Source organism: Cupressus sempervirens, chromosome 3 (assembly GCF_028749045.1).
Source record: "Cupressus sempervirens isolate cs-2001-9-10 chromosome 3, ASM2874904v1, whole genome shotgun sequence".
In the NCBI taxonomy this organism is placed as follows: Eukaryota; Viridiplantae; Streptophyta; class Pinopsida; order Cupressales; family Cupressaceae; genus Cupressus; species Cupressus sempervirens.
This window is the reverse complement of record NC_143120.1, coordinates 959,148,431-959,160,147: the sequence shown is the minus strand read 5'-3', so window position 1 is coordinate 959,160,147 and position 11,717 is coordinate 959,148,431. Positions and strand designations below refer to the sequence as shown.

At 29.2% G+C, this 11,717-nt stretch overlaps 1 protein-coding gene across 1 annotated transcript; it reads right to left on the bottom strand.

The window, feature by feature from the left end:
• Positions 1-4,515: 4,515 nt before the first annotated feature.
• LOC149569918 (putative WRKY transcription factor 33) lies at positions 4,516-11,445 on the bottom strand. The gene is made up of 3 exons (XM_089817825.1): positions 10,759-11,445; positions 9,379-9,549; positions 4,516-4,838 (listed from the first exon to the last, which is right to left on the bottom strand). The coding sequence occupies exons 1-3, from the start codon at positions 11,190-11,192 to the stop codon at positions 4,676-4,678; spliced, it is 768 nt and encodes a 255-aa protein (XP_089673951.1). The 5' UTR covers positions 11,193-11,445; the 3' UTR covers positions 4,516-4,675.
• Positions 11,446-11,717: the final 272 nt, after the last annotated feature.

The following is an 11,717-nucleotide window of genomic DNA, read 5'->3' as shown; positions in this document are numbered from 1 at the left end:
CATGCTCACTGGTTTGGGCACATAATGGAAGTAAATTTGGATGTACTAATCATCGAAAGGTTTAATTTAAATAAATAATTAAGGATATGTCGACCATACAGGGACAACACTGATAAAATATGAACAACTAAATCACCAACTCCATGTGCCACTACCAAAGATATAATTCCTGCACACTAAAACACATGATCAAGCACAATTGCATATAATATCATAGCTAAAACAATAAATGCATTAAATACCTAATTTAACCATTTATTCAATTATACTTAAATAATCTACTTACATGACTCACATTTGCATGAAGCATAATGAAATAGAATGAAGTAAATATCCATAACATAAAATCAATCACATAACAGAATTAGAGATATGTGAAAATACGAAATAACTAGATATCATCATAGACCTACTATCATCTCAAAATGGCATCAAGATGCAAATATGATTATCTAAACAACATAGCAATAAAGCATCTACGATACTAGAATCAAAGTATAACATTTGACCCTTAGGTCATCTCAAAGTACAAATAATTAGAGTATCAAGTATCTCTTGAATCAAAATAAACAAGGTACATACATCTACAACCACAATAGACACTAGACTTGTACTGGATTTATGCCTCATTGGTCTTCTAATTAACCAATTGCCTTATAGGACTCTCAATTCTTAAATATTGTTTCTACTGACAAAGATTAAAAAATCTAATTCTTGTTTAGAATTGCAACTACATACTATACATCATTAAACACAATAAATTTCTTTGTGCTTAATAGTCCATAATACATAATTGTAGAATCTAAGTGAATATAGACTTTTTTGTTAGAAAATTGATTATGCACAAATAATATAATGATACGATAAATGAGACTCTTAATGTCTCTTCTTTTTCTATATATCAAATCAATCTTCTTATGATCTATATATAAGAATCCTTTTTTAAAAACTAAAACCATCCAAAGTAGATAAGAACTCACACCATGTGACCTTTGTAACATAACCTCCATATTAGGAAACTTATAATTATCATATTATTAAGTAAAATTCAGGTTACTAAATTGCACATACAACCCAATATCATTATTACTCATTCTTACTAGAATAAAGTCATAAACCTATGTGACATATCCAATAGGCATAATAATTTAATATTATCTTTATTTTATCAACTCTTGTTTAATTATTATGGCCAAAGTGATATTTCTTGGTCTCTACCTATGTTTGAAAGGATTTGAATTATGTTTGTAGGAAAATTATAGGTTGAAATAAGTCATCCTTATATTCTTGTAAATCATCATACAGTCAAGGGAAAGCATGCTTGTAATTCCTCTATAATGCAACAGGTAGATTCCTAGCCTTAGGGATCAATTTTTTACTTCAGAAACCCCTTTGATGCATAGCATTTTTACCCAAGTTTATTTATTACCAATCCCCATTATTAAAACATATGGTCTTTGCAATAATTGTACCTCCACCATCAAAAAATATTTCTAATGCAACTAAACCTTTGGGAATATTACTCAATAAAATAATCTATTTCCCAAATATTATTTATTTTCTATCAATGTCTTCTATAGATCCATCCAAATAAACTTATTGGTTTTGGTACTCATCAATACATTGTAGAAACTTGACCAAATCATGGTTACAATGAAATATCTATCACTGTACAATGTTGTCTAGGTTAGAAAATCTTGTGAAAATAAAACCTTTGAAATTACTATAAGTTTCAAATAGTAGGCCAACATTTGGATGGTATCATTTCAATCATGTTCTTTACAAGTATATAATAATTTCTAACAACTATACTCTATACCTAAATTCTACCTTAATATCCTCTTTCTTAACCAATGAACAGAAAAGGAATTTTTTTTAAATAGTGTCCCAAATTATTTACCAATAATGTTTAGTCTAAGTTTTGAAGTATAGTATATTTATGAGATATAACTTTGTAAGTATGCTCTAATTCTCTAATAGTTATCATTCAATAGATCCTAAAAGGAAACAAAGTGTTGTAAAAAATCAAAGATAGTTAGATAAATGCAAATTTCAGAGTATTTTCATCTAATGAACATTTCAATATACTCAAATTACTAATGAATATATCCTTAAACACATGTTCATAATCATAAAAAAAATATTTCAACATATTAATTAGTGAGAATAGCAATTTCCACAAAAAGGCTACTTTTAAAAGAGAATTCTTCTAATTCAATAGACTATATGCAATAAAAGAACTAAAAATGTTATAATTATGGGACAACTATAAGATAAGTTTTTTGAATCACACTCTATGATCCATCATGACCATGACAATAGGAAACTAGATGAGAAACCATGACCCACCATCATCAAGATGATAGAAAACTAGAAGAAAATAATAATATATATCACTAATACAATTTGTAGGCCAAATAGATGAGATATGGTAACTGTCAATCTCCTTTTGAAGCTGAAGAGTTCTTAAGGAGTCTACTAAGACCGACTCTTACTAGATACAAGACTCCAAAATCATAAGGAATGAGATTGGCATTATGCATCCTCAATCCTTGACTTCTATGATAACTGTCAAAGGATCCTTGAGCTCTTTGTGAAGTTGAAAGGTTCTTAATGAACCTAACAAAACTCCAAAATTGTAAGAAATGAAGTTGGGATCATGCACCCTCAATCCTTAACTTCTATGATAACTATCAATAGATCCTTGAACTCCTTGTAAAATTGAAAAGTTCCTAAGAAATCTACTACCATGAGTCTTACTAAATTGAAAGACTACAAAATCATAAAAAATGATGTTGAAGTGGAACACTTGAAGAATCCTTAAACATAAAACTCTTTGCCCTTCCATCACACCCTTATCATTTAACTAAAATGAATTTGTAGAAGATTTTATGAAGTGAAATATATCATTATACGAAAGTCTATAAGTGCACGTACGCAAGGTCTATACTATAATAACTTTAGGGCTGTGCAAGCTTGGATTTAACAGGGCACAAAATTTGCAAAAAATTGCAGCCTGATCGAGATATATACACTAATAATTGGAGGCGGTGCAAACATGGATTTGCTTTCGAGTGAAATCCTTGTAACACGGATGAGAGGGTGACCCCTACAAGATCTTCCATACAGTGAAATCTACACAATACTAGAAAGTTCATTTAGAGCTTAGGTATGAATCATTGCACTCTATTCCCACACTCCCAAACATAGAGAAGTCTGGTTTTAAAAATATATCATGTGAAAAAGAGTAAGCTCACAAATACTTTTAAGTGCCATGTATGTAATAATTATGCTAGACAAATATGAACAGGAGAAAGACATTACAATTTGCTCCATTCTGTTTGTACCCACGCTTAAGATTGCATTATCAATGGCATTTGACTTTGTGTCAAATCACTTCCGAGAAGCTCATTTGTGATTGGATGCACATATTACAGATATCTATTGCACTGTTACAATATATTCTCTTTAGTGGAGTTTATGTTTTCCATCACCAGTCCTGTCGAGGATGTAAAGGGTTGACAAATACCAGTGATCAGAGTTCAGACGGCTTACAAATCATTACCTTTTGGGTACAATCGGGTCCACAATCATCCTCAGTTTCATAAACTATTTGCATTCAAATTACTACTTTCTAGGGGCAATGTATTAGGCTTTCAAATCCTTGGTTAACTGAGATTTTATGCTTTCATTTTTGGGAATCTACCCATGTTTTGTAAATCTGTCTCTTGAAAGAATAAAGCAAACCTATTTTCGAATTAAGATTATGCATTATTAGAAGATACATCACATTAATGTTTTATAGTAAAAGTGTTAAATAGTCAAAATTAGTCAATTTTTTCCACACATAATTTTCTTCTTAGAGGAAAAGATTCAAAATTCCTAAATCTGAAATCAAATTTTGCCAATTTTTGCAGTGTACCTTCATAGGCAATTGAACAGCTTAAAGCAAAGGTTTCGACTTTTGGGTATTCACGGATCTCCCTATAAGGATTAATGGATTGCAAAAGGATAGTCCTTATGTTCATGGACCAATAATCGCTGACACAAAAAACACAAGTACTTGTGATTAAATGTCCCATGAGTCTTAATAAAATGTTCCAATAGTGGTACATAAATTGGTCAATCACCCAACTCTTAGTACATACATTATTTTGTTTTAAAGCTCTTTTAAGAACAGTAATTGAGAGTCATTTATGACAAAACTATCATGATTATTGAACCTCCTATGACAAAATTATCATGATTATTGAACCTAATCTCTTAAGAACTACTCTAGAAAATAATTAGAAAGGAATAATAGTAGTATCTGAGAAGGAAATAGTGTTCACACTTTTTCAGTAAAGAGGTGCAAACCGGCCATTGCTTAAAACTGTGCAAGGCTTACGTACAGCCCATAAATATTATATTTACATGGCTCCAATTTTTCAGTTGAATGAAGTTTTGAAGTGTTTCTTTATGTAGTAATGGAATTATAAGTCCTTTGTGGCTTAAGACAGTTGGAGCTTCTCTGTCTGTTATATAAATGTATACCTTTATTCAGATTGGAATTGAGTTATGGTTACAGATAAGTAGAAAATGACTTAAATTTCACTGAAAAGTTTTAGTCTCCCGAGGGTAAATACATTATTTGTAAAGAAAGATAAATAGATATAGATATATATATGAGAGAATATTAGAGAGAGCTGAGAAAATCAGAATGCTCAGACTGTGTATCTGCACAAGGAGAATGAGTATGTCGGCCTTCATAGGTGGTGATAACCATGCGGGGGTCATCTGCTAATCGCTCCACTCTTTTCTTCACACGACAATTGTTCTGTGTGCACCGATAATAACTTCTGCAACACAAAAATAATCCTCCAATCTCAGCCATAAAAATAAAACATTTAATGTTTAACACATATCTTTCATATATAACCAAAAAAAATATTCAAAAACATTCAGCAAATATAAATAGTTGGAGAGCTTATTAAGCTTAAAATATATAGAGGTCAAATTGTATTCAAGGTCTCCAGGTGTATCGCATTACATTCCAGACAAAGAATACTTATTGAATAAACAAGGGCAGCTGTTTTTCTGGGTCTACAGATATATCGCATTATAGTTTAGACAAAGAATACTTCTTTAATAAACGTGGGCATCTGTTTTTCTCAGAAAAACAGCTGCTGAACGACAGTACAATTAACCAGAGAATATTTAATCGGTCAACTGATTTTTCAAGAGCTCTTTGTATTTCTTAATTAGAAAAGAACTAGCCAAGCGAGCATTTTATTATTTGGATCAATTATGTTTGTCGCGGGTAGGTACTTTTGTGTCCATCAATAATATTGCTCTAGTGCACTCTACACCAGTTAGTCATTATTGTCCTTATTTGTTTTTTTTTTTTTTGGGTACTCTATGACTTGTTAATTTTTTATAATCTTTAATCTAAATTTTTCTTTTAAAATCATTTTAGCAGTCTAATAAATGTTGTTGATTTCTCTGTTTTAAACTAGATTTTGTAAGTTTTTAAATCAATGTTTCATATAATTCATCATTTCAGAATACTTTTGGTTTAATATTATTTCTATAATATATCGCACCCACACAATATAATCAATCTAAAACAATAGTCATTTATTAGTGGATCTCAAAGTATTTTTTACTACTTTTTTATTTATTAAAAGTACACAAGAAACATATATTATGATTTACTGTCATGTATTAGTGGATCTCAAAGTATTTTTTACTACTTTTTTATTTATTAAAAGCAAAAGAAAGACATATTATGATTTACTGTAAAGAATTGATTAAAGTTGTTTAATTGGAATAGTAATATATAGTTTTACTGGTGAAATATTTTATTGCTCAAATTCTACCATTCATCTAAAAGATAGTATGAATGAGAGATTGAAAAAATGGAGAGATGTAGAGAGGAGTATGTCAAGATAGATAGAGGGAAATAAAGATTCTGAAATGCAATAAAACAATAATTATATTACTAATATATCCTACTAAAAGAAGATTTTAAATAAAAAAGAAAATAAAGAATAGGTAAATGTCATTCTAATGAACAAAAATATCAAAATAAATTAAGGTTGGAGTTCAGTAGAATGGTTTGAGAAGAAACAAAGAAAATATTTGACAAGTATCCCTAAAGAATGCATAACATGTGATCAAAATTTAAGAATAAAGAATGATACTAACTCAACCAATTTTATTTTGTAGATCAATTAGATAAATATAATCATTACAAATATTATGAATAAATAAATTAAATTTGTAGACATAAATATTCTCAATTAATAATTTTGTATATAATGACATAAATAAAAGAAATAAATATTAAAAGAATAGTTTTTCAAAAATAAACATAAAGTTTTATTCATTCAGCTTTCAGAAAGGAATATCTTTTTACAATATTATAGCAAATATTCTCTAAATGTCTTCAATTAATAAACTACATATATAATATCAAACACATTTCATGAGCATTAATTTATAATTAAAATTAATTTAATAATATACCTTTCTTAACAACTAAATGAACCCTATTTTAATGTATAAATTAAAATATTATTTTTTAGAAAAAATTTAAGATAAAAAATAAAAAATAGTTATGTCTTCATAAAATATGAAATTCTTTATGAAAAACTTGTTTCTTTTTATATCACACAACTCCATAGCTAAGTAATATTTACAACACTAAAAAAACAACAATAGTTAAAATTTAATCTTTATATTTATTTGCTAAATTTAATTTTTTCTAATTACATTTACACATCATTTTATGAATAAATAAACTCAAAATGATATTTAAGTTTTACATGATAAATAAAAATAATATACAATAAAATAGATATATTATGTACCAAGCCTCTCTAAATTATTTAGTATATTTTTAAACATCAATGTTTAAACAAATATTTACATTAGAAATAGATTGAATATGATTATGTTAAATTATTATTTTTCCGATTCTTACTATTGATATTTAATTAAATAACTAAAAAAAACTAGATAGACATTTTAAATTTAATATTAATTCTTTTAATGTTAAATTATGTCATTTATATTTAATTAATATTATAATTAATATTTTAAATGTAGATTGGTATTGTTACATTTAGAATATAAATTTTATATTTATAACACATAAATTATAATTTAATCAATTATATTGTAAATTTATGATGATACTTTAAACAACAAATTCTTAAGATTTCAACACTAGCTAAGATGTCACATGTAGTTCATAAAAATATGAGACTTAAAAGACTCTTTGTACCCTTTAAGAATTTCAAGACTCCTTTGTATCCTCACAAAAAGATCCACTAATAACATAGAAAATCTCTCTTTCACACACACACACACACATATATGTATATATCTGTATGTGTGTATATGTGTGTGTACACACACACATATAGTTAATTTCTTATCAGTACTACTTTCTTATATGAAGACATAAAAATTCATTACAAAATTAATAGAATTCATAACCATCAATTATAATTAGTGGAGAGGCTCTTGAGTCATATAAAAGTATATATAATTATTTGGCTCTTATATATAATCAAAATCAAAATCTTGATAACTCTCTGCCATATATACATACATACATACATATAAGCTAGTATATTCTTATGCAAACATTGATCTTATGTATAGAAATCCCAAGGTGACAATATATTTGCTTTAGAATAATTCATCATTACTATAACAAAAAAAAAAAAAAACATTACAATATGTTATACCTAACATTCAAATTCTCTTTAGCTACAATATATAAATAATAATAAAAATAATAATAATAAGCCTATAATTGTGTTCCAAAAAAATTAGACAATGAATACCTAGCTGCTCATTAACTTTAAACAGAAAAACCAATTACTGAGAAAAGAGCGTGATATCATTATGTAATTTTGAAAAACAATAAGTGAAATTATTGTTTTCCTCTGCTCTTGTCGCGTACACTGATATCTTGGAAAAGGGATAAGCAATGGATTACTCGACTGTCTCTTCTTTCATATCTCACAACTTGTGGGTAGCTACCTTCAAACAAATCATTTGTAGGCCCTCTGATATCTTACATTGACGGTACGCTGGTTCATCTTGAAGGTTTCTTGTAGCTTAGATAGTCAAATCATTAAAAACACAGTCATAAAATAAAATGATTTCGCAAACGTAAATCATTTTTATTACTTCGATCATGATTAAGTTGATCGACAATATTCTCTTTTCAAATTTCAGTTTAAGAATTCAGATAATTACAGAAAGTGAAAATCAATAAAAACACGCCTGCATGCAGCGTGCAAACGACGTCCGTTGCCATGCAACTATTATAAGATAGCTAGCGTTTAAGCAAACTAATAAAAATGGTTCCTATGAGGCAGGAAGTAGGTAATATGAGTGAAACAAAGTTAGCGAAATTAATGATAATTTAACTGACGTCTGGAATTTCATAGGACTGGTTAAACATCACACATTAAGCTTCATTTTCTAAGATTGAAGTTATTTTTTCCAAGCTTGATTTTTTTCTTATTGTGTGATAGTTAAGGGTGGCCAAATTTGATGGTCATCCTTATATGATCGTTAAGTGAGTTTAATGACTTTTATTTGAGCCTTTACTAGATTTATTGATTGTCAATATTCATATACTAATTAATTATTAATTATAGCATATAATATTTCATATAGAAAAAAAAAATTGTGATAAAGCATACAAATCTAGAAAATAATTAATAATACTAATATTAAATGATAGTCTAACAATTATTAATAAGTTTCTAAGTATATTAAAAATTAGAAACCTTAATGTCTTATAATTTTAAAATATTTTATCAGTCATATAATAAAATAACATATATTTATATTACTAAATAGAATACTACACTATCTATAATGATTTTTTTTTTTTGATTGAGGGTTTTCCGCTGGGCTCTTTGTGAGCCATTCAACTTCACTAGTAGACCAAAGACCCATTGATTCAGGCATGATTTAACTCATATTAAGTAATATTAATAGGTATAGATTTTTTCCAATTTATAAATGAATAATTATTATTTATTTAATTTACATTCAATCATATTTACCATGAGTCAGAGAGAAAAGGATGATAGAAAAGGCTGGTTATTAAAAGATATACACAATTAATGGAATACGGATTCAAATTTGACTTTATTAAACGCAAAATTTCAGAAGTCAAAATATTGATGTGTTACGGATAATTTCAATGTCTTTTGACCGTTGTCTTTGGACAGACATGCAACACTCACTACATTTTAGATTTTTTACATGCAACAGAATGTCATGTTGTTTTAATTTTGTCGTCTGTTTCATTTGCAAATAAATGTTAGGAGAAAATGTGTATGTGTATATATCGGAAAAGAGAAAAACCTGGGATGGAGAGTGTTCTTAACGGTTTTTTGGCCGTATTTTCTCCATTTATACCCGTCGTCAAGCACATCCACCTCGCTCATTGTTTGGAAACAAAACCTCGGTTCTCTCAGCTTTCTCCTTATTTTCACCTTCTTCATCTTCATACAGTTGCCAGAAGCTCCTCCCCACCTGCAATTAAAACCACATTGTTTATTAAATTATGACAGAGATAAAACTATATTTTAAACATGCAATGAAAAAGAAAAATGGATTACAATGTTGTAGTGACCATGACCTTGATAGATCTTTTCTTACAATCTTTTATTTATTGGTAAGAGGTCCTAGTGATGATTAATTATTATGTGTTGTTATTAATTATTATTATTTATTAAGTTCGAATTCAAGACTTCTCAGATAACAGACTTTCAATTTACTGTTATGGTGTAGACTATTGTCCCTGTTTCCTATAATCTTATAAAAATCTAAATTCTAATATTGTGTCTTCATCTTTACTGCTTAAAATGCTCATTTCTAATGCTAGGAACGAATTTATGAAACAGTCTAACAATAGAAAAAATTATCCATCCTTTAAGAAAGATGAAAATCCAAGAATATGACTTCTATATCTACTATATCTACCATAGAGAAAGGTTTGCCCCAATAAAAAAGAGACCTCTGCAACCAAAATTCACACCATGAACAAAGCACTTCACTAAACCGTATGATCCTCATTAGCCTAACTATTCTAAACATGTTGGGGTTGGTCTTTTAACTTAGCTTCTCTCAACCAACAAACTTACTATAAAATCTATTTTGTGTAGACTACTAATCTTAAATGTGTATATTCTTTTATTGTCTTCGACTGATAATAAATTTTTGAGTGTGATCTGAAAGATTCATTAAAAGAAACTACAAAAGCAGTTCAACTAAAAGATTGCATAACACTAACTATTATAAGCTTGTTTGGGTGGTCTTTAACTTAAAACTGCTCTCACCCAACAAATCAAATATGGAACCATTCTGAATTCTGATTTCTAGTTCAGAATATGATTCTTTTTTAATTCTGATTTCTAGGTCAGAATATGATTCAAAACATTGATTAAGAGGAGAAAATAATCAAATAAAAGCGTATTTCAAATTCATCAATATAGGCTGTGGTAACTAAATGTTGTTTTGTACTTCGATTTTTTTTTCATTCAAGAGCACTCCAAAATTACTATAAAGCTATACAAGTAAAACTATAAATCTTTCTTTTATCTCGATTCTTAACTTGGTAGCTCGATAAGGGAATATATAGAACGTTACGTTGATAAAAATTACAAACAAACGAATTCAGAAAACTATAAATTCGAAAAATAAACATTTTAGTTATGATTTATTTCAACTAAGAACAGTTACCAGAAATTACTGAAGCTCTTGACACCCTCTGTTCGTCTCGAATTTTCCTTGACACTTGAAGCACTATTGATTTGAGCATCTTCACATCTCAACATCTCAAACTCAGATGGGTCTGCGCAGTTAAATCCAATATGATCAACCCCATGAAAATCAGGATCTGGTTCAGGATCAAACCCAGTGCAGTTAAGCAGAGTTTCTTCACAAACCCTTTTCCCATCTACACAAGCCTTCAATTGGTTTGATGAATAGTTAGGTCGAAGAAAGGAATAATCAGAATTATTATCGCTATGGGAGGCAAAATGTAGATCCTCTTCATTTCTTCTGAACTCCTCAAAGGGGTTAATTGAATTGGGCTGCTGAACCCTAAAAAAACACTCTGCCGAAACAAAGGGATTCATCTCACTGTAATTGTTTTCCTCCGATGTCTCAGTCATGTTTAAGCAAGGCAGAAACAAAATTATATATATATGACTGGTCTGACTTGAAGAAAGATGAGAAGAGTTTTTTCTTCTTCAGCAATGGTGGATCAAGGGGTAAAAAGAATGTATGAGAAGTGTATGATGAGAAAGGGTTTAGGACAGATTGGAATGATGGAGAAGATGAATAGGAGGAAAGATTGCAATTGATGGGGTTTGTTGTTTTCTTTTTGTTCTTCAGCTTTGGCGGTGAAGATGATGATTGAGTTATGGGCGTGATCATTTGTTGACTTTTGGTAAAGTAGGGTTGAGATTTTGCATCAGGATATACCTTCGAGTGGAGAGAGAGGAGAGAGGAGAGAGGAGAGAGAGTGTTACCACCACCTCTCTCTTCCGCTTCCATTGCGTAGAAGCTGACGTCACGCCCCCACGTAGGATTGGCCCATGCCCCAGTATTCACCCATCCTCATTACTTACATAAAATTCAGCTTGTTTCTGTCTTTTCAAGTCACGGTATTCCCATCTTGTTTTGCTCTCGAAATG

What these genes read in the sequence shown, in the direction of transcription:
- LOC149569918 (XM_089817825.1), bottom strand. Translation starts at nt 11,192, where the DNA reads ATGACTGAGACATCGGAGGAAAACAATTACAGTGAGATGAATCCCTTT. An exon ending in AAGAGCTTCAGTAATTTCTG is followed by an intron (nt 9,550 to 10,758) that starts GTAACTGTTCTT and finishes TTTTAATTGCAG; the next exon opens with GTGGGGAGGAGCTTCTGGCA. An exon ending in AAGAACACTCTCCATCCCAG is followed by an intron (nt 4,839 to 9,378) that starts GTTTTTCTCTTT and finishes TTTGTGTTGCAG; the next exon opens with AAGTTATTATCGGTGCACAC.